Genomic DNA, 26154 nt, shown 5'->3' with positions numbered 1-26154 from the left:
TATTGCATTTTCCCAGGAGCAATGAGAGGGAGTGGGGTCTAGTGGTTAGAGCAGGGGGGCTGGGAGTCAGGATTCCCACTGGTTAGCGCAGGTGTGGGAATCTGGACTTCCCACCTCTGAGGGGAACAGGGTCTCGTAGTTAGAGCCGAGGAGTCAGGACTGCCGGGTCCTCTCCCTGGCTCTGCTACTGATTTGGGGGGTTGCCTTAAGCAAGACCCTTCCCCTCTCTGTCTCTCAGCGTCCCCCTCCATGACCGTGAGACCCGCCTGCCAGGAGCACTGATGAGCCCTGGGGATCGCCAGGGACAGGAGGGGGGTCGGACACCCTGTTCTCTCCCCCGGGCTCTGACGAGTCTCTGCCTTGCAGCCCCACCCCTCCAGCCATGACAGCCCCCAAGGCCCCGGCCAGCTGCCACCAGCTGCGAGAGTTTGACAGCGTCAAGGACTCCATTGCCGACCTCATCAACCAGCTGCAGGACATCGACCCGAGCCGCCTCTCCTTCTCACCCTTCCTGGACCTGGACACCCAGATCTCCCTGGCGCCCGTCTCCGACAGCCCCGAGTCCTCCGTCGAGGAGCTGCACTCCACCTCCGAGGAGGAGGCCTCCCTCAGCCTGGCTACAAGCGACTCTCCAGGGCCAGAGGCTGAGCCGGTGGAGGGGATGCAGAGCCAGGGGGCTGGGCCTCTCCTGGGGGAGGACCCCCAGCCTTCCACGGTGCAGGGGGACCCCGGGCTTCCCGTGGCAATGGACCCCAAAGACCCCATCCTTCCACTGGGCTGCGACCCACGGGAGACTGGCAGGGCGGGGCCTGGAAGCAGCGTGGTGGTGGCGGTGCCCAAGGAGACCTGCTTCCTGGACAGGGTGGGGGCAGAAACCCCCATGGTGCAGCACATGGAGCACCTGCCCGCCGGCAGGGAGCCAAGCAGGGCACAGCCCTACAGTGAGGGGCCAGCATGCCCCACGGCCAGTCGGCCTCTCCCCAGGGAGGAGCAGCCGTTCCTCGGCTCGGGTGTGGAGCCGGTTTCCTGTGGCCCCGAGGAGCCCGCCCCTCGCCCGCCGGGGAAATGCTGTGGCTGCGGCACCAGCTCCCACCTGAAGGCCGTGTCCTCGGTCTTCGTCTCGCTGCTCCTGGCGCCCTGGGTCCTCTACGGACTCTATTACCTCCTGCCCTTCGAGCCGCCGCTCTGCCCGGACCTGGCCAGCCGTGCGGCCTTCGCTCTGCGCTGCCTCCTCATCGCCGTGGTGCCCAGCATGCTTGGTAAGGCCAGGGGTGGTCAGGCTTCAGGGCCCGGGCAGTGGTCAGGAGGGAATTGCCTCTCCTCCTGGCAAGCTTCTGGGGGACCCACGCTGTCCCCCTGCCTGCCAGCGCCCCCCAACCCACTGTGGCTCTGTCCCTGGTGCACGTCACCCCGATGCACATCAGGATGGTGGTGTTTGCACACTCACCCCTTGCACTGGTGAACAGTGTGACTGCATGCGGGGGCAGGGTGACGAGGGGCTGGTCCTGTTGCTGGTTTGTCCACCAGGGTTCTAGTCCTGGCTTTCGGAGGGAGAGTTATTGAGCAGTGAAAGCAGGGGGCCGAGGCTCTTGGCCGCTATTCCTGGTTCTGCCACTCACTATGTGACCGTAGGCAAGGCCCCGTCCTGTGCCTCAGTTTACCCTGCTGTAAAATGAGGATAATGACACTGTCAGGGAGCGGGGGGGCAATTGGCATTTTTCAGACCTGGGTCATGGCAACATCTCCTTAGGAACCCGGACAAAGAGAGCAGAATTCCGGCTTTCCTTCCGACCCGTCTGCCTTTCTTGAGACCCTCACACAAGGGTCTCAGGATCTTTCTATCGACTCCTGCGTCTTGGCCTGAGCCCGACGCTAATGCTCTGTGCTTCCCCTTGGGCACGTGGGTATTTGTGAGGGGATCCCCTCCCAGGAGACTTTCCGCCGTTCATTTTGGATCCCTCATTTGGGCTGTTGTGAAGGGGTCTGGAGCCCCAAGGGCAGCAGACTTCCCATGCTCCGCAATGCGAGGCACCAAGACATTCACCCTGCCCTGTTGGTGACAGACAGCCACTTCCTACTGGGCCTGGTGTCACCAGCGACGCTGCTCCCTGGACCCTCAGGAAGTGTGGGTGCAGCTGCCCAGTGCGGCCACACCAGGCTGGATGGCTGATTGGGCTGCTGTCAGCTGGGGTTCCCCTCTGCCTTCTCATTTCCCCCTTCCCTCCCTGCTCTGGCCATGGTGCTGAATGCAGGAGAGGGAAGACGTGCTCCCCACCCCAGTTAATTTCTTTGTGTCCTGATTGCTTTCCATGGGGTGCCGGGTGTCTGGGGCTTGCCAGCTCCAGTCGCCAATTCCTCCTTGTTACCCAGCAGCAGGGTCTCTGGGATGTGCTTTGACTTGGCAATGGAAATCTCCCTCTAAGTGGGGCCAGGGTGTGGACAGCTCCCAGAACAGCCACCAAGAGTGACCCATCACCCTCTGATGTCCTGGGAAGATCCCGCTCCTGATTCCAAACCAGGACTTTGGCACCAGCCCTGTTTTAATCCGTCCCAGGTTTTGCACTGAGCCCAGCGCCTGCTTGGGGCAGGACCGTGGGTGCTCAGGGCCTGATCCAAAGGCCATCTGCTTGTTTCATAGGATCATAGAAGATCAGGGTTGGCAGGGACCTCAGGAGATCATCTAGTCCAACCCCCTGCTCAAAGCAGGGCCAATCCCCAACTAAATCATCCCAGCCAGGGCTTTGTCAAGCCGGGCCGTAAAAACCCCTAAGGATGGAGATTCCACCACCTCCCTAGGTTTCCATTGGATCTGTTTGACGCTGGCTCCTAGAGAGTGCTGTGAGGTCACCCCTGTAGGGCAGACACGGCCCCTGGAGCCTACTGTCCTATAGCTCACTGGGGAGTCTCCGCCCCTCCAAGGCAGGAGCACAATACCCCCACCATGGGTCCGAGCAGCTTGCATGGGGCTGCAGAGACCTCGCTTACGGGCCATGGGGAAGACCTGCCAGGTCCCCAGTCCCCTCCCTGATGGCTGAGAACAGCTGGTTATTCCACGAGCAGGGGCAGTGGCAGAGCTGGAGTCTATGGGGGGAAAAGGAGTCGCCCCAATGCACCGTCACTGCTTTGATTGTCAGCTAAGCCCCCTGATCCCGCCCCAGTGCTGGCAGAGACCTTTCCACCCCGAGCCAAGCCAGGAATGTCCCCTGGGCCTGACTCCCGTCTCCAGCCACCCGAGCTCCGTCTCCCACGCCCAGCTGCTCCCTGGACTGGACACTTCTGCCACTTGTACATGTCTCCTGCGGTCTCGGTGCTGTCAGCACAGGGGATGAGTGTTGCTAAGCGCTGCTTCATTCGGGCCGGACCCCAGCCCCCGTCTGTCTCCTGTGGAAGGCGCTCGGGGAGACGGTTTAATTACAGAGAAAATTCCTCCGGGTCCCTTTGTTATCTGTGTAAACAGCAAGCGGGCCAGGGAGCAAACACGGGGCTGTTGGCCTGGAATTGGATTTTGGAAGGATCCCTGAGCCCAGCATTCCTGCCTTAATGAGAGAGGAGTGGGAGCTGCTGTAGCAGCTGCGTGGCTGGTCCCTGAGCCGAGGGAGACTCTCTGATCAGGCACTAAACCAAAGGCACCTATCTAGGGACTCAGCTGGGCCTTGTCACCAGGGTCACCTGAGCACCTGGGTGTCTAGGCCGGAGGCGTGCAGAGGGCTGAATGCACTGAGCTTTGCATGACCTGCTGGCTTATCCTCTCCCTTCCCTGGGTGCTGGGGGGGGGGCAGTGGCCTGGACCCACTGCTCACGCTAATTTGCTGTGCACCTCCTGAGCATGCCGTCCCCGAGTCCGTTATAATGGTATCTGACCGTCTGTTAGAATGATTATTGGGAGCGTGGTCATGGCCGGGAGCCCCCAGGCACGGCACGGGACCCGTGAGGTTAGGTTCTGCACAAACACGGCCCTGCCCCAGGATCGAGGTTCCAGCCCCCCTCCGGCCCCAAAAGCTGCACTCATCATAGGACATTTACCATCCCAGTGTTGCATGCACTAATAACACCCATCTGCAGCTGGTAGGAGGCTGAGTGGGGAGGGATCAAAAGGGACCCCCCGCTTCCCTGCCTAGGGACCCAGTTCTGAGCCTCTGCTGGCACTTGTCAGATCAGGGCAGCCAGCTCCGTCTGCCCTTGAATGTTTGGTGGTGGCTTTTGATTCCTGTCCGCCAGGGAATTAATTCAGGGGAGAAAATCTCACTGCGACCGGGAGGCTTTCTGATGAGGGGTGGCAGGGGTATCAGCTGGAGAGGAGGAAGGGCAACAGGTCTGACCTTCGAGTGATTGCCGTAGCCTGTCCTGGGGGGAGTCCTGGCTGCCCTCTGAGACCGACAAACCGAGGCTTCCCCTTCTTGCACGGTGGGGAAGGTTTAGCACGAGTGACAGGCAGATTGCTGGCCTCCCGGCTCAGCAGGAGACGGGTGACCGGCCCTGGCAGGATGGGGCCCGCCTGCTGTTTGTAACAGCACTCCCCAGCCCCAGTGCAGCCACACATTCAAGGCACAAAGCTAGTGCAAACCAACAGCTTTAAGTGTAGGATCAGGTGCGTGTCTCATACTTCTGCTCCTGGGGCCCACTGTGTCCTGCCTTGTGCCTCGCCAGCCAATGGACTCAGCCCTCTGACACGTATTTCCATCCATTGGTAACTGTAGTGCCAAGCACTTTGCACCAAGACTGATGCTTATTATCGCTATGGTACTGAAGGGGAAACTGAGGCACGCAGCTGCTGAATGACTCATCTGAGGTTACACACACTGGCAGAACCCCAGAGACAACCCAGAAGTCCTGGCTGCCATCTACCTAGGGTATTCATGGCTCCTATTTCTGTAGTGCCTGAGTGTCTCAGTCTTCATCCTCCTTACCTCCCTGTGAGGCAGGGCCGGGGATCTGCCGTGCAGTGAGGCTGTGACCTACCCAAGACGTAAGAAGTCTGGCAGAGCAGGGAATTGAACCTGGGTCACTCGAGTGCTACCCTAACCGCTGCAGTGGTCTTCCCTAAATGCCCAGGACTACAGGCCCTATTAACTCTTAGCTCTTTGTTTGGTACAGCTCCGAGCACATGGTGGTCACTGAATGGCTACTGATAAAATAGGGAGGAGTTGTACCCAGGGACTGGGCAAGCCACATTTACCCACGGGCTCTACCAAGCCCACGAGCTCTTTCGTTTTGGGGACAGGGAACATGGGGCGTGGCGCTGTCTTTGCTGGCGCTGTCGGCCGAGAGCGGCGAGGGCTGGAATCGGCGCTCAGAAGCATGAAGGGGTCTGGGTTTGGCTGCGGTGTCTGATGCAAACCTCTCCCCTTCTCCTCCCAACCCGCCCTGCCCCTAGGGGTCATGTTCGGGGCTCTCGCCAAGCTCTGCTCGGTGGCCATCGACCCACTGGACACACGCTCCCCGCCCGTCCTGCTCCACCGGCTGTACATCACCAGCTCCGTGGAGCAGCTTGTCATCTTCGGCCTCAACACGGTGGTGCTGGCCACGTTCCTGGCCCAGGAGCACCTGCGCCTCATCCCCATTCTGGCCGGGCTCTTCTCCGTCGGCAGGTGAGACGCTGGGACCAGGGAGGGCAGTGGGCAGCATGGACGATGCACCCAGTTAACTCCCTTCCCCACCACACACCCCTCCCTGCGCCCCCTCCCCCGAGATTCAGTGAAATGCCTCTTGTCCGGCCCCTCCTTAGTAGAGACGCAGCTCGGGGGTCTGACGCGCTGCTCTTGCCCACTGTAGTGCCACTGACACCAGTTCACACCAGCTGAAGACCTGGCTCTCCAGTGGGAACTGAAGCGCTCAGCGATTTTAGGTGCAGTTCCCCCTAACTGCAGCTCCCCACTGAGCTGCTGGCCCCTCCCGGCCTGTTGCTCGCCTCAGGGACCGTCGTGAGAGATTCCCGGACCGTTGCTCGGGCTGCGCTGCCTTTCGGAAACTCCCTTCCCCCGTTGGCATAGCCGCGGGCCGGCCCGGAGCAGCACCCCCAGAGCGGTCAGGCCCATAGAAGTCAGTAGGCACCACAGTGATGTAACAGACAGGAGAGCTCCTCAGAGCCTCTTGTTTATTTCCAGCCATATTGTGAGCCAGATCTCATTGGCACGAGTGTAACCCTGATTGCATATTCATGGCCGGCTGATTTCTTCAAGTGGGGAGAGCTGGGGGAGCTACCCACAAGAGACTGCAGCCTTGGTCTCAAATGAACGGCCGGAGGAGGCTGTGATGGGTACTGGATAGAGCAGAGTTGACGGCAGCCACTTGGCCCTTTAACCTCCCAAGTAACTGCATGATCCTCGCGTTCTCCCCCACCCTGGTCTCAGCTCCTGTTCTCCATGAATTGCGTAAGCTCCCCGGGGCAGGGAGTCCATCCTTACCACGTGCCGCTGCTGGGCGCTACATGTACTAGTCACCTGGCGAGCTGCCCTCCGCGGCGCTGGGGATGGGTAGCGAACTCTCCGCCCTTTGTGCTGCAGATGCTGTTACTGGATCAGCCTCCACGTCGGCAGCGCTTACCGTGGCTTTGGCTTCGGACTCTCTTTCTTCCCGGCCCTGGTGATGACCGTCTACAACCTGTTCTGTCTGTACGACCTGGGCTTCGCCTTCCTCTTCGCGCCCTCTCCAGCGGGTGGGGGCGGCGGCGGGGCCACGCCTGCCCCCACGCGGGAGCCGGCGAGCCAAGGCACTTGAAGGAGGAGACGGCATAGGATGGGGAGAGTCGTGAGCTCCAGCAGCCTCCAACTCTGAACAGCTGCTCCAACCCAGCTTGGATCAATACTGAGGCAGCGTAAAGCATCCCTCCTCCAGTCCATCCCCAGCTGTGCCCTCCCACCCCTGAGCTGGGCAGTGCTGAGGGATGGACGAGCCCCATAGCTGAAGGCAACTTCTTAGCAAGCACCGCAGTAAGGGCACAGCTGTCTCTGCAGCCTGGCCAAGGTTAATCTGAGCCCAGAGGAGAGCGGCTTTAGCCTCTCCCTTTGATGTGGCCTGGTCCTACCTCCCTCTGGCATGCTGCAGCCAGGGCAGGGAGATGAGCAACTGTAGTGTCCTAATGACCGGCTAAGCCTGGCAGATCGGGTCACGTGGGCAGACCTGGGCTAAAAGCCTGGCTTGGTTGCCCTTGAAAATTAGCCTGAACGCCCAGGAGAAGGCTCTGAAATCCTCAGCCCAGCCCTGTCATTTGTCTTGCTGTTTCCTCCACGGGGCCAGGGCGCCTCACAGACACTGCCCGGCCCCTGTAGCAGTGCCCAGAGGAGCCGCCCCCCCACATACAGGCAGGTTACAGAACACAGACTGCAGGCACAAGCCACGTACTCAGTTGTGTGAGTGGCTGGGGGGTTAAGCCCTTCTCTGTGCATTTATCATCCCAAATACTCTTGATCAAAGTGACTTTCTGAGTTAAGAGGGGCAGCACTAGCTTGCTGGGAGAGAGGATTTCATCCCGTTCAGGGAGAATCCGGAGCAGAGCAGTAGCCAGTGGGCTTGATCCAGCATTGCCCTGCTCCTCAGGGGGGTACGTAACCCACGGCAGGGTGCCCCCTGCTCCCAGAGCAGAAGGGTGACGATTGGTAGAGAGGAATGGGAAAGCAGGCTGGCTGGGGGAGGATGTGGATGCTGGCTGGTGAGCTGTGTGGGATGCAGGGGGCAGGAGCAAGCCCGGGTGGCGGGTAAGCAGCGGGTGGAAGGGGAGCTGGTTGGTTGAAGTGTGACAGGAGACAGCTGATAGTGCTGTTGGGGGGGGGACATGCAATGGTGTTGTGGCAAGATGCAGTGCTGGGCCCAGGACCTTACAGAGACAAGGCAGGTGAGGAAATAATCTTTTTTTGTCCCTCACCCCTAGAAGTCAGGCCACTAAAAGACAACACTTCCCTCACCTTGGCTCTGTCTGATTACCACTAAGAGTTCGAACTCCCCCACCACTGCCTGAGGCAGAAAAACACCTGCCAGGATCTTGGCTTCCTCCCTGCCGTGGATGATTTGCCAGGACGGCGTAGTCCCTTTCCTAGGTAACCCCACTTCTGCTCTGCCCAGAAGGGACAGCACCTGAACTGTGAATTCTGAGAAGGGAAACTTGGGGCAAAGCTGCCCCTCCCCCAAGGCCAAGCCCCTCAGTTCTGTTCCTGGAGCAGAAACCTGCCTCCCTCCTCTACTTGTACAACCCCTGTGCAGGCCTGGGCCCAGCGCCGCAGCGGCAGGAACTCCCTTAAAATCTACGCGGAGGGTCCGGTCGGCCGCTTCCTGTGCAAAAAGGCCCTTACATGTAGTGACGGTGGCCACTGCTCTGCTGGTTCCTTGCAGAAACTACCCGGGCAAAAACCTCTGAACAAAATAAAATATTGTTTCTACCTCTTCAGGCCCTGCTGCGTCTCTTAGTGGAAGGGGGAGCGGCGCCATTGAGGGATTTCAGCAGCACAAAGCGATAGCGGGAGCTGGTTGCAGGAGTGCAGGCCCAGAGCCTCACAGAACAGCCTTAGGCACCAAGCTGTGATTGCTTTCAATGGGCATCAGGTTCCTAAAGGCCTCTGATGCTCTGGGCTGAAGAGACCAAGGCTCGGTCCTTTGTTACCTAGCAAGATCCATGGGGCTGTGTACGCCAAGCAGTACAGGTACCAGCTTAATATTCCCCCACTCCCACCTGCAAAGCGGCATCGGCTCACGGCCTGTGAGGCGTCAAACACCCTCCTCCGGCGAGAAGAGGGGCAGGTGACTGGATGGAAAATCCTCTCCCAACGCATCAGTTTTCACTCTCCCTCCCCACTGGGTGGGGAAGGTGACACTCTTTGCGCTTAGCAATGCTGCAGCCCCAGGCCGACCCTGTGGCCAGTGCAGTAGCCCCCAGGAGCTACAGGCAGGGACAAGCGCAGAGGCGGCCGGAGCCCCCCACCTGACGCTCTGACCCCTGAGGCTCAGGACTGTGGGACGGGACAACAGCCAATGCAAGGGTCATGGTAGCCAGTAGGGGCTTGCAGCAAGAGAGAAGGGGCCAGCTCTGACTGAAAATAGCGGCTTTATTTCACAGGGAGGGGGGCGGGCTCAGGTTCTAAGTCTGGAAGCAGCAGGGCCTGCGGGCAGAGTCTGGGCTAGGTGGCCAGTGCTGCCCTCCGCTGGTGGCCCCAGAGCCTGCAGCTGCCCTGGCTCATTTAAGCACCCAGCCTCTCTTCTGCTGGTCCCAGGCTGATTTCCCCCTTCCAGGCCAGCAGCTGTGGGCAGAGCGCAGAGCCCCCTCCGCTGCCTCCAGGAGGCGGCGAGGGACAGCCCCTGGCAGGTGATGCAGAGGACACCCAGGAGGAGAGGGCCCCCGCCCAGCAGGATCGCCACAACGATGAAGACGAGGTGCTGCTGGTGTTGCGCCGCTGCAGGCTTGCTGGGAAAGAGGGAGGGGTACGCCGGCGGGGAGCAGGAGTGGGAGAGCTCATGGAAGGTGCAGAAGGGGGGGCAGGCGGTGCAGTTGTTGGCGGTGTCCCCCCGGCAGGTGTAGCAGGACGGGTGGCAGGTGGCACAGACCTGCACAGGGCGTGGGCTCCTGTCCAGGCTGGGAGACCTCCGGGATCGGTTGTAATAGCGGGGAGGGCAGTAGGACAGGCAGAGGTGCTGGAACGCATAGAAGGCGCTGCTGCATTCTGCGGGGAGAGGAGCAAGAGTTCGCATGAGACCAGGGCACCTCAGGCTACGTACTGCAACACGGGCTGAAATGCAGCCACCTCTAGGGTGGGCAGGTAACAGCCAGCACAGAGCCAGCTGCACAGCTGTAGGGCACGAAGGGACTTAGTTGGAGCTTGCAGCCCATCTTACTGAGGTGCCCTGGCATGGCCAGTGCCCACTCGCAGCAGGGAAGTCTGGGCCCAGATCCACAAAGCTATTTCAGTGACAGTTAGGAACCTAGATACCTTGGAGGATCTGGGCCTTGGTGTTTAAGGTCTCCTCCAAGAAAGCCCTCCTGGTGTGGAACGCCAGTGCCTGCTCTCTGCAGGACAAAGGGTTAAATTGGCCCTGCCTGGATTCAAACCTGTGACCCCCAGGAATCTAAGTGGTTTCTAGTTCCAACCTGCTGCACACAGGACTGATATCCCCTCGGGCTTAAGGAGAGACAGGCACGTTTCTGGCTGCAGGGTTGAAACCAGAGACTGATTCAGCCCCAGGCCGGCCCGGTTTGCTGAACCCAAGTCGAATGGCTTAGCAGCCCCTCTGGCCAAGGCGACCGTGCCCCACTGTAATGCCCGATTGAAGGAGGGGGAAGGACACCAGGCTGACATGAAGCAGGCTTCCCCAACTCATTCCTGGGGCCAGCAGGAGATGCCAGTATGGCCAGGGCCCAGCACCCCTGAAAGGAGGGGGGGAGGGTCTGTCACTCAAGGACCCCCTGGCTCGCTGAGGAGCGCCACTGACTGGATTCTTGGAAGATCCAGCCAGGAGAGGGAACACAAAAGCATCCTCAGGGCTGCTGCATGGACGTACCTCCCCCCCCCCAGCTCACCAGGCAAATGGTCTCCTCTGAGGTGAGCTGAGGGGACTCCTGGGTGGCGGGCTGTCCTGGCAGAGCCCTGCCGGCTCCAGGGGTGGGTGGGTGTCAGGGAGAGCCAGCCACGTGGCTGTGGATAAATCTCAACTTTGCCTGAGGATTACAGCAGAGCCCCATTGGGGCCCCGTGCTAATGAGTCGATTGGTGCCAGGACAACTCACCCTCGCACGCTCCCTCAGAGTCCCGCCTAACACACTCGCTCACAACGGAGGCTGCTATCTGCCTGGCCGTCATGGCCTCGTCCGTGCCGTACAGCTGAAGGACGACACTGGTGAGGAACCCTGGAGAGGGGGGTCAAGAGAAGAGGAGCTTCAGACTCGATGCTGGGGAGCCCACGATCCCAAATGCCACGAGTTCCCTACAAGACACCCGCCCGGGCACTTCACGGATCTCTGGCCCCAAGGGTTAACCCCAGGCACAGCACGTCGCTATGGAGGAGCGCTGGGACCCCCGGGTGTTGGACGGGTGAGTGAACGAATGCCATGGCGATGCACAGCCGGCGCCTGCTCCACCCCATCCCAGTGCTAAAGGCCGTGAGTGCCCCTGGCCAGGGAGCTTTCAAGGATCCTAAACAGGTGCAACCTCACTAGCTCCAGAATCCCCATCAGCAGAGGGAATTTAGCCCAGGCCCTGTGGACATGAGCAGTGCAGGAGAAGGATGGGATAAACAGGACGGCAAAGGAGAGGTGCACAGGGGAGGAAACGTAACCGGGCTCAGGGACACCACTGGTTCCTGGTGCACAAGGGATTAACTCCGTCTCAGCTTCCCCTTGCACAAGCGTTCAGGGGAAGAGCTGTGAATGGCCACCTGGGAGACACCACCGCCTTTGGGAACAGTGCGCTCCCACTGGGAGACGGCAACGCAAGTAACAACTAACCCGGGAAGAGACCTTGCTGCCTAGAACTCCTCTGCTGGCCTACAGGGGATCATCCTTCCAGTTCTTTAGGCACATCCCCCCTCGCCAAGCCGTTCAGCAGCCTGGGATGTCCTGAACTCTGCTCACCCTCAGCTAACCAGAGGAAAAGCAGCTGTAGCGATAGCAACAGGGCTCTTGCATATGTCTCCTGCATGACGGGGGCGCTCACCTGTGTTGTAAGCATCACCCTTGTTCTCGAGGAAGAGCGTCCATCTGCCTCGTGGGTCCTCGTCCCAGAAGTGCGTGGACATGAAGGACCAATCCCTGTAGCCCTGGTTGCTGGTGTCGTATGGCCTAGCGGGGCAGGGAAATGCACAAACCCTTCAGACTTTGGACACTAGAAGGTCATGGGATGCACTTCAGAAACCCAGAGGTGAGCGTTGGACAAGTCTCCGGGTTCTTACAATGGCAGCATCAAACGTACCAGAGCCCGAGAGAACTGGCCTGCCTTAACCATTTGCCTTTCTAGGAGGAAGACTTCTCGAAGCAGCCTTCACCTCACAGCCCTGCTGGGGTAACTGTCTTCTGGGCATACGCTGCTCCCCAGCTTGGGTCAGGAAGGAACCTGTGCCCCTGTAATCTAGTGCATTGTGGAGGTTGTGGCTTCCCCTCAAGAAGTCAGCATTGGCCACTGTTGGAGACTGGATACAACACCAGATAATCCATGGATCCATTCCAGTGCGGCAGTTCTGGTATTCCCAGCGCAATGGTTCCATATAGAGACACGACCTACCCCTCATCTAGCAGAGGCCCCCCCCCCCCCCCGTCCCCGCACACTCGCCTTTAGCAATATGGGAAGGGCAGGGTGGTTGTAACCCTGACACCTGTTTGTGACCCTCTGCAGGGTCGTGACCTGCAAGTTGAGAACTCCTATCCCAGTGCCACAGCTCGTTTTGGAGCAATCGCACTCCCTGAGATTCAGGTTTTAAGTTTCTATAGCCATGAAATTCCCATTTGATCACTGCAGGCTGCACCTTCCCCCCCCATGGAAGTACCAGCAGGAAGTGTTTGGTCCACACCTTACCTGACGGCCACCAGGGTGGACTTGGTTCCCATTGGGCTGGTCAGAGAGATGGCCAGATCCCCTCTCCTGCTGTAGCTTAGAGAGATGCGGACCTGGACGTGCTCTAGGGAGCGGATATGCCTGGTCCTCCCGATGCAGGTGGAGACTTTTTTGCTGACTGTGAGTTTTGAGCCTATCTCCCTGCCAGGAGACAAGAAGAGGAGGTGAAGGCGTCTGCCCCAGCTTGGGGCCCAGAAACCCAATGAGACCAGGTACGGGGGAGTCTGCTACTAAAGCCTCTTGCTTCAGCGGATATTTTTTAATGAAACCACAAAGGAACAGCATCAGGTCAGGTGTGTCCAGCAAACCGGAGCTAGAGCAGAGCACAGCTTTGGGATAGAAGTTCATAGGGTCCAAGCAGAGGATGGGGATCACTCTTTGCGAGCAGGGTTATTATTTTTCTGGGGGAGGATCCCCCAGTGATCCAGCTCTTGCCCCCATGAATATGGGGGACAGGCAATCACTAATCTTTGCTGCCGCCCCCTTTAACACCCGCACCGAACTGCAACAGCAGGAGCTCCTGAAGTGCTGTGGCGTTTGTAAGTATCCAGCCCATACTCGGGAACCTGGTCTCCATCCCCAGGTCTCATTTCCCTGCGAAAATGTCCTCGGGAAGTGGTTCCCAGCTCCTGCTTTGTGCACAGAAAGGCTTTTCTACCAGGATTTCCCCCACAACGCGCTACACAAGGGGTCAGATTCCAACGGGATTTCTTCTCTTACAGGGGCGCGTAGACAACCTTGACTGAACACTTCCTCTGGGGCCTGGTCGTAGTCCACTTCTTGGCCAGGTCCACCAGATCGCCAGCATCCAGGAGTCCATAGCCGTAATGGTGGCTTACTGAAAAACAGAGACACCAGCCCAGGGTAGGATCGAGCCCCAACGTGGGACTGCGAAGCCGTGACTCATGGGAGTTTATTGCTGCCTCTTGTTCTTTTAAATACCATGGCAGAAGTAACTAGGATCCCGGTAGCAATTTGCACTGAGTCAAGATCTAACGCGCAGCCTCACCTTTGCGTCCGACTCCGTTCAAGGCCCAGTCTTCTGCCTGCAGGTGGGCTGGTTTGGAGGCTCTCACCACGAGATGCTGCATGTCACGCCAGGTCAGTGCTGGGCTAGAGACAAGGAGGACTTTGGGAAAGAGGTCTCCTGCATCAAAAGGCTGAGGTGACTCTGGGGCTGGCGAGAGGGGGCAGGTGGCTTCTGCTCATCCACACAACAGATAGAGCATGGACAAGCTTTCTCCAGACAGTCCCAGCTCGATCGCCAGTGCTTTGGAGAGGCCGCGTTACAGGGTTAATAGCAGACCATCTGTGGTTCATTCAGTCCTTGGCTTCTCTGCCAAAAGGGAGCCAGTTAGGGCAGATGGTGGGTTGGACACCCAGCCATGTAGACTGGATGGAGACCCACCAACTGGTTTCCCACAGGCAGCTGAACCGCTGGGAGGGGGCGCTAGCGTTGGGTCCCTGAACTGTATCCCTGGAGAGGAGACTGCGCAACCCAGGTCATCGTGAGCTATTTACTGTGTTTGCTTTTGTCGGGGTGATGGGGACATATTTGGACCATAATCCCTACAGACGTTCTAAGTGACTCTGGAAAGAGGCCCTAGCAGATTCCCTGGGGGGTAGCGGCTGTGTTGCCTTAGGAGTGCAGCGTGAACCCATGTTCTACCTACTTGGCCTCCAGCGCGAGCGCGATCATCCCGGCAACCAGGGGGGCAGAGGCCGAGGTGCCCGTGTGCTTGTCGGTGCAGCGGTGCCGCAGGTCAGTTGTCACCTGGGGAGAGAGGGGAAGTGAGGAAGCCGTGGGATTGGCTTCTCAGAGAGATGCAGAGACACATGCTGTGCTGAATCGTCTGCTGGGTCTGAGTGGCCTTTGCTGGTAAAGGAGCAGCGGTGAAATTCAGGGCAGAACTCTCGAGCCATCACTCTGCTCCCCCGTCGGCCAGAAGGGGTCACCGCTGAGCCGCCTCTTGGCTGGGGCCCTGCTGCAGTGGGCCCTAGAGTGCAGCCTTAACCTAGGGGAGAGAGGAACGGGCGGGGGGGCGAGGGGGACTCACGATCTGCTTCTCGCTCTTGATGCCGCTGCTGTAGGTGGTGGTGAGGGTGGAGGCGCAGGCCTCGCTGTACCAGGGCACCCGGCCGCTCTCAGTCGCGCTGCCCACCGACAGGGTGTAGATGCTGTTGGTGTACCCATCGCAGTTACAGTTGTCCGAGTGGATGCCGCCGTTGCCAGAGGCCCAGACGAAGAGAGAACCCAGGCCGCCGCGCCCCTGTCGGGAGGGGAGCAAGCAGGGACCAGTGTTACACTGAGGGGTGGGGACAGAGTCCCTATTGCAGTGGCGTTAATATGGTGCTAACGTGCCACAGGGCTCCTCCCTGCTCCCCCGTCTGTTCGAAGTGGGGGTATTCCTGGGGCCTGGCTACAGCTGACCTAGTTTCCATGGAAACACAATAGATTGTAGTTAAGCTGACAGCATGCATACAGGGTGCTATTTCGGAGGGGAATGGGAGTAAATAGGAAGGGCGGGGCTAGTCCCATGTAAAATTATACCCAACATTTGTTCGTACTGGATCAAACCAAGGCTCCAGCCAGCCTAGCCTTTAGCAGCAGGCTGGCTCTGACGTGTCAGTGGAGGGCAAAAAAGTACCCAGCACCGTGTCGTGCATGGGGAGCAGAATTCCTCCCTGAACTGGCCACAGGTGCCTGGCCGAGAGCTGCCCTGCTAGGGGGGGCTAGTGCAGCAGAGTGCCCAGTTCTGTGCTCTCCAGCCCACGTTATCCCCCCCCTTCAGAAGCCACAAACCCCCTCGACTACCAGAGGCAACGAGCCAGCAAAGGAACGAAGCCCCAGAGCCCACGCTTACATTCGCTATCCCCTTGTAGAACGCTTCCAGGGCCAGGAGCCCAGGTCCATCCACAGTTTTACCATCATCCTCTGGGCCCCAACTCGCGCTGTAGATGTGGATGTGTTGGGGGTGGAAACTCAAGGATTGAGCCTCCACGATGTCTGTGATGGGACCATCGAGCATCCTCACACCTGTGGGGTCAGGGAAGAGGGCGGCTAGGTCAGAGGTCTCAACGAGCCAGCACTGCCCTTAACAGGCCCATGAGCCCTCTCCCACTCCAGGTCAGGCAGGCGTCTCCAGTTGCTGACATTAGCATGCAAGCCTCCTCGTTAGCCTCATAACCAGGGCCCTACCAAATTCACAGCCATGAAAAACAGTGAAATCTGGTCCCTGTACTATACAGATTTCACAGGGGAGACCAGCGTTTCTCAAATTAGGGGGGCCTGACACTAAAGGGACTTGCGGGGGGGGGGTCACAAGGTTATTTTAGGGGGGGTTGCTGTATTGCCACCCTTACTTCTGCGCTCCCTTCAGAGCTGGGCGGCTGGAGAGTGGCGGCTGCTGGCCAAGCGCCCAGCTCTGAAGAAGTGCTGCCGCCAGCAGCAGCGCAGAAGTAAGGGTAGCAGTACCACAACCCCCCCTACGATAACCGTGTGACCCCCCCACACCCAACTCCTTTTTGGGTCAGGACCCCTACAATGACAACACCGTGAAATTTCAGATTTCAATAGCTGAAATCATGCAATTTACAATTTTTAAAATCCTCTGACCGTGAAATTGACCAAAATGGCCTGTGAATTTGGTAGGGCCCTAATCCTAATGTAGCCAACAGCTCTTCTAATCTGTGTGCAGCAGCTAAGCAAGAGCTCCCTCTAGTGTCACGCAAGGCTCCAGCTTCAGCCAGGTCAGCCTAACCTTGAGCACTTTGCATCTGTTCAGCGCAATGCCCAGGCATGAACCAGTCAATCTCCGTAGCCAGAGCAGCGGGGTGAGGCAGGGGTGGGGTTTTCGCTATTCTACAGATGGACACACAGAGGTTAAGGGACCAGATGTTCAGAGATGCTGAGCACCTGCAATTCCCATTGGCTTCAAATGGATTTGTAACTACTTGCTCCGGCTGCAAAATAAAAAAATCAAATCGGGTCCTAACGGATCGTCCAAGCCCATGCAGTACGTAATCGGCGGAGCTGGGTTAAGAGCTCCGGAGCTCCTGCCCTCACGCCCTGTGCTCAATCCACTAGACCGTGCTGCCTCTTAGGATACTTGCAGCCGGTTTTAACCAAGAGTTTGGTTTGAGAGGCCAGAACTGCCCTTCTGCTGTACAGCCAAGTCCCTGTTCTGGGGCCATGCACTCCCCCAGAGGTCTGGGCAAGCTCGGGCCCTCCCTTCCCATGGTATCTGGGAAGTATCACGCCAAGAAAGCATGTTGCTTACCTCCAATTTTTGCATTGTACGCGACGCCGACTCCACAGAGTCGGTTGTTGGCTGCAGCTGCCACCTCTCCTGCGCAGCGTGTCCCGTGCCTGAGGGACAGAGGCAGGGAGCGAGAGTCACCACAGCCATATCGGCCAGCCAAACAGCCAGATTCCCCCATATGCTCGGCCTTGCCATGAGGGACAGCACATGCTAGTGCTGACTAGCAGCTGTTCCTCTCCCTGGAATGTTCCATTGGATCAGGGATGGTCCCTCCTTAAGTCACCTTGGGGGTCGCTTTCCATTTGGGCACGACTCAGTCACGTGCAAGTCGTGGGAAGTGGTGCAGTAAGTGCTGGCAGGTGGGATGAGAGAGAACCCCTGAAGCCACCCAGCCTGCCTGATGTCCCAGAGCATTACATCTGGTCACCGTGAGAGGAGGAGGGGCCAGACACAAGGTTAGGATCCTCCTATTTGAGTCAGCTGGGGATTCAAGGTACTGGACACTCCGGGGTACATTGTGCCCTGCATACATGCACTGGTGAGCCTGCCAGACCAATACTGCTATCGTAACATCTTCACTACAGCGGAGACGCTGCTTAGTGTCACTGCCTAGGTAGGTGCAATCCTGAGGCAATCCCTCTGACTCCAATCCAAGTGCCTGAATGTCCCCCCGCAGGAACACGCATGCTTTGTAACCCTAGTCCTTCATTGTTCAGGGACAGAATTCGCTTCCACTTCTTCACCTCAATGCATCCTAATACTGAATCTCATGACGCATCCGAAGGACAACCCTGGAGATTAGCTCTACCACGAGAGAGACAAAATCCCCAGGGCAGGGGATTTAGATCTGGCCACCCCAAGCAGCACAACCCCCATTTGCTGCAGGAACTCACCGATTCTCATCCCAGACGTTGTAACGAGGCTGTGGGTCGGGATCGTTACTGTTGAAGTCATAACTCGCAAGGGGATCCTAAAGCAAGAGGAAACACGAAGGTGAGAAGACTCTGCTTTAGAAAGCGTGTCTGTTACACTGGACCTTATACGTTCGCTTTAACCCCTAGAACGAAGCCAACAAACAGGTAAATAATCAACATCTATAGAGCACTCCAAATGGTGAGAGTTCTTCACAAGTGTTACCATGTGCTCCTATGGGGCACGGATAACAATAGCCCAGGGGTTAATCCAGGGGAATCCGATGGCCTGTGTTACACAGGAGGGCAAACTAGATGATTAGAGTGGTTGCTTCTGGCCTAATAATCTATTAATCCCTATTTTAATAATAGGAAAACAAAGATTACCTAAAGTAATTCAGTAGCAAAGCCAGGATTAGAACAGGAATTCCTGGCTCCTAGCCCTGTGCTCAGTCCAGTGGGTCACTGCCTCAACCACCCAGCCATACCCCCCCCCCACACACACACACACACTTAACCAGCGCAACTTTGTAGACCACTCTTCTGGTTTAAACCCAGTTACACCAGTTTAACTTAGATGCAAATTAAACTGATAGAAAACAGGTTTACATCAATGTACACAACTGTCTTTGGTTTGACAAGGTCTATTATAATCACACCTTTGGTTAAACTGGTGCTACTCTGTTTTGACCAGAGCGTGAGGATACCTGATGCTTTACGAAGGAAGTCTGTGTCATTATCCCCATTTTAAATATGGGGAAATGGAGGCAAAAGGAGGTAAAAAGTCACTTGCTAAAATAACCCAGCAGGTCTGTGGCAAAGCCAGGAACAGAAGTCAAGCCTCCTGAATCCCATCCCAGTGCTTTGTCCATTAGCCCAGTGGTTCTCAAGGGATACGTGTACCCCAGGGGGTAGGCAGAGGTCTTCCAGGGGGTACATTACTCATCTAGATATTTGCCTAGTTTTACAACAGGCTACATAAAAAGCCCCAGCAAAGCCAGTACAAACTAAAATTTCATAGACATTGATTTGTTTATACTGCTCTATATACTATACACTGAAATGTAAGTACAATATTTGTATTCCAAATGATTTATTTTCTAACTATATGGTCAAAATGAGAAAGGAAGCAATTTGTCCGTATTAGTGTGGCTGGGACACTTCTGTATTTTTACGTCCGATTTTATAAGCAAGTAGTTAAGTGAGGTGAAACTTGGGGGTACGCAAGACAAATCAGACTCCTGAAAGGGAGACAGTCGTCTGGAAAGGTTGAGAACCGCTGCATTAGCCCATGCTGCCTCTCTAGGAGAGGATATGGCTGGGAGGAAGGAGTCCACCCAACTTCTACGCTATTTAAAGGACGTACGAGGTTCACTATAGAGGATCACTTATTTAGGAGATTCAATTGCTCCTGTCTCCATTCGTTTTCTAAACCCGTGCTGGGATGCAGCTTCCTCTAATTACATCTCGTCATGTTTCTTTGGTCTTGGATATTTCTTTTATAGAAGCCATTTCAAACGTTGGCAGTTTCCCTCACGGAAGAGGCTAAGCCTTTTGATCCAGCCATCCAGATGCTGGGCCCCCCCACACCAGGATAAAAGTTTTCACAGCTTCTCCTCTTCCTTGCAGGGAATATGCTGTGAGAAGCAACTGGCTATAGTTGATGGATCCCAAATGACTCAGCTGTGGAGGTCACAACATTGGGACGCCTGGATAGTGTCCGATTGATCTTACGTAGTTAGCAGACAGATCAGGGTGGTCTCTCTCCAGTCCATCATCCAAGATGGAGAGCACCACGCCCAAGCCGGTGTACCCCTTGCTCCAAGCCGTAAGGACGTTCAGGTCTGGACGGACGTCGTTGTTCTGAAACGAAAGCCAGACCAGGTTTGAGCACAAAAGTCCATTCTGGCCTGTGATCTATGAATCACCTTTACAAATCATAGAATTGTAGGATTGGAAGGGACCTTGAGAGGTCTTTTAGTCCAGACTCCCGCACTCAAGGCAGGACTAAGTATTATCTAAACCATCCCTGACAGGTGACTGGCTAACCTGCTCTTAAAAACCTTCAATGACCGAGATTGTTCTGATTTATTACCAGTATTATTCCTACTTTACAACTAAGGAAAATGAGGCATGCAGTGGTGCAATGACTTCCTCAAGCAAATCAGAGCTGAAGAATAAAAGCCAGGAGTCCTGGCACCTGGTTGGCTGCTCTAAACGCTAGAACGCACTTCCTCACGGACCGTTAAACCAAGAGGATACGGTAGCAGAGTTAGAGGAGGATCAGACAGGAGGAGGTAACAGAATACAAATTCTTACCATGTACCACTGTTTATGGAACCAAGGATCTGTTGGCACAACAGCGATGGTTCTTTTCGTACGCCTCTTCAGCGTTTGCTGCTCAAACCAGTGGACCTAGATGGAGAGGAGTCACCCTTCTTAATGCCAGGGAAAGCAGCAAGTTCCTCTTCGCCGGTCTACTCCCAGTGACAGATTTCACCTCCCATTGAACATTTCCCATACCATTTACACCTCCGTGCTCTACCGGCTTGGTGGAAGGGCCATTTTAACCATACATCTGGAGGTTTTCCATAGCCCCCGAAGTAGATCTCATTTCCGGAAGCTTTAGTCTGTGGTTGCAAAGCACTAACAGAAAAGACCCTCTATCAATTCCTAACCAAATCAGTTCCAAAGTCTGTTACAGACTTTTTAACTGACAGGGCATCAAATTAATTAGGAGATCGTTGGCAAATGCATCCAAGGTTTGCCTCTAGAAGACTACTTTTAGGAAAAAAACAACATTGGCAGTCGTTCAAGACAAGAAAAAAGGGCTATTGGTCCTTAGGCTTCAGATCTGATCACAAGCTGGGACTCAAGAAGAAAGCCCTTCCACCAAACAAACAGTGGATAGTAACGTGCTATTAGTTCTTCTGCCATCCTCTGAAGCACTGGCCGCTGTCAGGGATGAGCTATCAAAGTAGGTGGGACCCTGCATTCAAGGCTACACATGCTGGTTTGACAGCAAAGCAACTCCCTTCAATCGGTGTCTGATCTGCAGTATTTATAGACATAACTATGGAAGCCAATCGCTTGGCCAATCCCCTTCCACCTTAGCTCTGAGCTACGTCTCAACCAGAAGCCAGGAGCTCCATGCAGGAGTAACTCAGTGATATTCTCTGTCCTGTGCTATGCAGGAGGCCAAACTAGATGCTCACAATGGTCTGGTCTAGCCGTAAAATTCACGAACACAATTTCTAACAAGCTGAAGTTCTTTTGAGCTTCCACCACAAATTACACTCGGTTCACCTTGGGCTCTCTTTTCAGATGCACGTGCCAGCCCCAGTGTCTGTTCAGGGATTCCTGTACCATGCCTCGGTGTTTGAAATGGTAATAGTGTTCCCCTTCAATTATCTGCAGAAAGAAGAGTTATATACAAGGCTATGACAAGGGTGACAACCATATCGGAGAAAAACATAGTTCTCACTCTTTGATTGGTTGCAGCAAAATCAGATACTTTATTCTCAAGCAATTGCATAGAGGGAGACAGTGCACTAGGACACAGGGTCTCCCCCTCCTAGGCAGGTCTCTCTACAGGTAAACAATTACAGCAAGCATTTATACCTTTTGTTTCAGACAATAATAAGCAACAGCTGCATTTTGTTTATACATAGGTCATCCTGATATCTTATTTTTCTCACTTATTTAGACTCTAGTCTACATTCCATCTTATCTACACAAGGTCACCACAACTTCTCACACAGTTCTTTCCCACTCGCCTCACACAATCCTCGCTTCTACAAATCTCGCGTTATTAGGGTTACAGTTAGCCTGACTCTTGCTAACAAACTGTCATGCATTGCAATCCCCTTCCTGTCAGTTCTTTCTCTGTTTCCACAACCAGAAGCCACCAGGAAAATTACCCATGTATGCCTTTCAGCATAATAAACTGCAGGATCTGGCATTCTCTGAGTATACAAGCTAGATCTCTTCTCCGCTATAAGCACTTCCTCTGGGCATACTTTAATATATAAAAACAGAACAGAGAGTTATGTGGGGTGGTTTTATTTCCCTTCTATATTCGCCTTTGTCATTTTAGAATTCCCTTCAGAGTAATGGAGAGCTAACGTTTCTGATCAACCTGCCAACTGCTGGCTGACTGGGGTGGGTCGCTCCATGTTTCCATTTTCTCAGTCATGGGGCACTAGGTGAAGCCACAGTGAGTGGCAGTTTGAATGGAATTTTGTTCTCCCCAAAGGACAGGCATCTGCCGAAGATCCCCAGCTCTGAACACACCAGAGAACTGGTTTCACAATCGGTTCGCAAATGACATCTTTTAAAGCGAAAGACGGCGAGAAACAAGATAAAGATCTGCACAGCCTTTTAAATATTCTATGAGGCCATTTGGATGCTACAGGAGAAAGCTAGGGAAGGACACAGAGGTGGAGCTGATAAAGAGGAAATCCTTGTAATATCCAATGGCAAGCACAGAGCCTCTGCTTAAGAGAGAAATACGTTTTGTGGCAAGTTTCGGCTCAGAACTAAGTTATTCATGCGGCTGAGTTACGCTGAAAACAGGCCTATACAATGGTAAAGACAAGTAGTTGTTACTTAGCAAAGCACCAATCGGATAAAGGTCGGTTTGGCAAGTGAAACATTACCTTGTAGGGAACATACTGCCAAGGAAACAACGGAGGGTGGAAAAGGGGCAAACAGATGTTCAACTACCCAGACTCAAGGTGAATGGAAGGTGGACAATGGTTGCACTATTTCAGAAGTCTCAGCAATGTAGAGCACCTAGAATAAAGGACAAGTAGAAATCCTAGAGTATATTCAGAGAGTGACTGGGAGAGGAATCAAAGAAAAAGGGCTAAGAAGATAATGGATTTTGGAACGAGGTCTGAGGGAGGTGACATTGAATTAGTGGGACACCTGGCTGGAGGAAGCACCAGCATTCCTCCTGCCCAGAATTTTATGGAGAAGGCAAGCCACTGTATGATCAAAGCAAGCACCATGGAAGATGGGTAGGTCAATATCTGAAAAAAAATCAAGGTGGAAAGTCGGTTGGGGGCTTGTTTTGGTATAACAGAAGATCAGATTAAAAGGAGGGATGTGGAGGTCGTTTGTAACCAAACAGCTGCTCCAGTGGAGTTCTCGAGCCCTAAAACTGGTTGTATAAGCAGAGGTGGTAAATTTGATCTCTTATTGATTTACGGGGATACATGGCAGGATGATGGCTGTCAGCCATTTAGAACTAAAAGGCGATAAAGCTCTCTTTCAGATATGAGTGTCCACTGGCAGGCTGGCTTTGTGTTCGGTAAGGTAGTGTAAACTAGGCAGGCAGTATGATCTAGTGGATAGAGCACCAGACTATGAGTCAGGACCCCTGGGTTCTATTCCTAGCTCGGCCACTAACCTGGTGCATGACTTTGGGCAAGTCACTTCCTCGGTCTTCCTCCCACCCTTTATCCATCTGGTCTATTTAGACTGTAAGCTTTTCAGGACAGTAGCGGTCTTTTACTAGACGTTTGTACAGAACCTAGCACAACTGGGCCCCAAATCTCAAGTGGGGCATCTAGGTTTTAAAACACTAAATAAATATAACTAAAAAGGTGCAGAGAATGCATCCAGAGAGACCAGGGAATGCTGACCAGAGCCATGGACTGCAGGGTTTGGAAAAGCAAGTGTTCCCTTCTAGTATTACTATTACATTATTAAAAAATTAATGGAAATGTTTTAATTAATGTGGGATTTTTTGGTAAAATCTTTTTTTACCAAAACTTCATTATGGGCCCAACTATAACGAGAGAGACCTGACCTGCACCAAACTTTTTTCCCTTAAATTGCCATCCATTACTAATCTCCTGGTGGCAGCGTTAGTGCAGATAATGGGCTGGACACCAGTGGTATTCTATACAACCTTGGTGTATAATAGATCCTCTCTTTAAAGATTCATTTGCATCTGTTGTCAATGCCATATGCATCGGGTATGCTTTTAGCTTGAGCTGCCGCATGAGGAGGAATTGGTAATGATGCTAGAATGTCACCATCTAAAAATAAAAATAGAGCCTGATAAAAGCTTCTCAGATACAGATCTGGCAGAGAAGAGGGAGCGTGAGGGGAGGAAAATGGATAAATAAGAGGCAAGGTTGGCAGGAGACAAAGATTGCAACATCAAATGGCACCTATGCAGGGCTGGCCCGGAAGCCTCCTACTTAGTCCTAGGTACAGTGTAGTAGTTTCACTTCTGGAATTGTCATCCAGGCCATGTGAGGTCACCATCAGAAGTGTGAACGTCTGCAGCAGGTCAGCCTTTCATCCAGGGCCGGCTCCAGGCACCCGCTTAACAAGCAGGTGCTTGGGGCGGCCAAGGGAGAGGGGCGGCACCTGCGGCAATTCGGGGGCGGTAGGTCCCTCACTCCCTCTAGGAGCGAAGGACCTGCCGCTGCCGATCGCAGCTTTTCCCCTCCCGCTTGGGGCGGCAGAAATGCTGGAGCCGGCCCTGCTTTCATCAGCTCCCACTGCAGACAATCAGGTGGAGGAGTGACCTGGCCCCCTGGCTCTCAACCGGAGCTTTTCCAGCTGGGGAACAAAATGTTGGGCTGTCTTTAGAGGGAGAAGGGTATGCTTCACTCCCCCAGCCCCCCTCTTAGAAACCATTTCTTGGAAAGGGGCTTTGGAACAGGAAAGTGACTGAATCCATGGGGAAGGACTGGAGGGGCGCGGGGAAGGAGAAGGGGAGAGTTGGGGAGCAGCCACCCATGGGAAGGGGGTGTTCAGTGGGGCAGGGGGAGAAGGTTCCACCCGCTGCTCCACGACCAGGTTGCTGGGGCTAGGGGTGGCATTAGCAGATTGCCCCTCTTCTGCCCCTATTTACCCCCCCAGCTGCCCCCCTCCCCAGAGCAGCCCCTCACCTGCCCCAGGCAGAGCAGCCCGTGCTTGCGGGCCAGGCGCTCGGCCTCCCGGGCCCCCGCCGGCACCCTCACCGCCCAGCTGCTCAGGTAGATGCTGAGCCCGCCCAAGCAGCAGGAGGCGCCGGCCAGCAGCAGCAGCCGGAGCCAGGCAGCCGCCCCCGACATGGCTCCGCCCAGCGCGCGGATCCGGTCTCCCCTGCCCAGGGGGAAACGCGGGGCCACCCCCGCCAAGGGGCCCTTAAATACCCCCCCGCCCCGGGTCTGCGGCCTAGCGCTAGGCCTGGAGCCGGGGCCTCGATTTTGCCTCTCTCCCGGGCCGGGGAAGGGTTCCTCGGGCTTCCCCACGCCACGTGTTCACACCCCGGCCCAGCCGGGGTCGCCATAGCAACCGCAAGCCCAGGGAGCCGGGCCCGGCGACCTCGCCTCCCAACAAACTACAACCCCCAATGGGCTTTGCGAGGAGAGGCGGCGGTTCATTGGCTGCGAAGCCTTATGGGAGTTGTAGTTTTTTTTAAAAGCCTCGCGCGAGTGTGTGTTTTCTGCTTCTTATGCTGATGTTTGCCGGGCTGGAGCATCGTCTGCGATTGAAAGAAGATGACAAAGAGTTGGAGGGTGGGGGAGGGGCTTTCTTTTTGTAATAAATATTTTGGTAAATATATTTTATTATTATTATTGCTTTGCATCCAGATAGCGCCTAGGGCGCTCGGGTAATGCTGCGGGACTGCACTGTGCTAGGCGCTGTATAAATACAGAACTAAAAGACCGTCCCTGCCCCCAGGATCTTACCATTGCAATCACTGGGTGCACCCCATCCCCTTTGTCAGGCTCTTCCCCCTCCCCCCCTCGCCTGCTACCTTGGCTCCCACCTGCCCTTCTCTCCCAGGCAGGCAGCCCCTGTCCAGAGGGGCTCGCTTCCCGAGCCAGAGAGCTGGTTTGCTTGGGATGATCCTTATTTGCAGGACGCTGCTGCTGCTCAGTCGGTCTCACCCTCCTCTAGTTCTGTATATTCGGCTGGGGCCTCCCCTCTGCTCTCCTGAGCCCTCCTAGCATTCCCGGGAGGCCTGCCCCCCAAGAGGAGCCCGACCCCGTCCCACCCCTCCATCCCCCTGCCCTCTTCTCTCCTGCCCTCCTCCCTCTCCTCCCCTGCGCCCCCTTTTCTCCCCCAGCCCTCTCCTGGTCCGTCCCACCTACGCCCTCACCTGTCCCCTGTGACGTCCCCTGCCCCCCCAAGAGGACCCCCACCCCTCCATCCCCCTGCCCCGCTTGTCTCCTCCCCTGCGCCCTCCTTCTCTCCCCCACCCTCTCCTGGTCCGTCCCACCTGCGCCCTCACCTGTCCCCTGTGACGTTCCCTGCCCCCCAAGAGGACCCCACCCCTCCCCTCTCTGCCCCCCTTGTCTCCTCCCCTGCGCCCTCCTTCTCTCCCCCACCCTCTCCTGGTCCGTCCCACTGCGCCCTCACCTGTCCCCTGTGACGTCCCCTGCCCCCCAAGAGGACCCCACCCCTCCGCTCTCTGCCCCCCTTGTCTCCTCCCCTGCGCCCTCCT

At 55.8% G+C, this 26154-nt stretch overlaps 2 protein-coding genes across 2 annotated transcripts; one reads left to right on the top strand and one right to left on the bottom strand.

Moving 5' to 3' along the window:
• The first annotated feature begins 382 nt into the window (after positions 1–382).
• Positions 383–8375, top strand: LOC128828909 (transmembrane protein 79-like). Its single transcript, XM_054013941.1, has 3 exons — positions 383–1259; positions 5375–5588; positions 6504–8375. The coding sequence occupies exons 1-3, from the start codon at positions 383–385 to the stop codon at positions 6715–6717; spliced, it is 1305 nt and encodes a 434-aa protein (XP_053869916.1). The 3' UTR covers positions 6718–8375.
• Positions 8376–9029: 654 nt separating this feature from the next.
• Positions 9030–24775, bottom strand: PCSK4 (proprotein convertase subtilisin/kexin type 4). The gene is made up of 15 exons (XM_054013710.1): positions 24611–24775; positions 21006–21110; positions 20019–20114; positions 19434–19562; positions 17682–17758; positions 16807–16895; positions 15391–15563; positions 14584–14796; positions 14200–14300; positions 13536–13639; positions 13247–13364; positions 12488–12667; positions 11633–11757; positions 10708–10827; positions 9030–9647 (listed from the first exon to the last, which is right to left on the bottom strand). Exons 1-15 carry the CDS (start codon positions 24773–24775, stop codon positions 9061–9063), a joined length of 2382 nt encoding a protein of 793 aa, XP_053869685.1. The 3' UTR covers positions 9030–9060.
• Positions 24776–26154: the final 1379 nt, after the last annotated feature.

Source organism: Malaclemys terrapin, chromosome 24, assembly GCF_027887155.1.
Source record: "Malaclemys terrapin pileata isolate rMalTer1 chromosome 24, rMalTer1.hap1, whole genome shotgun sequence".
Classification (NCBI taxonomy): Eukaryota; Metazoa; Chordata; order Testudines; family Emydidae; genus Malaclemys; species Malaclemys terrapin.
Note: the sequence above shows the minus strand (reverse complement) of the source record. Positions and strands in the feature narration are given on the sequence as shown.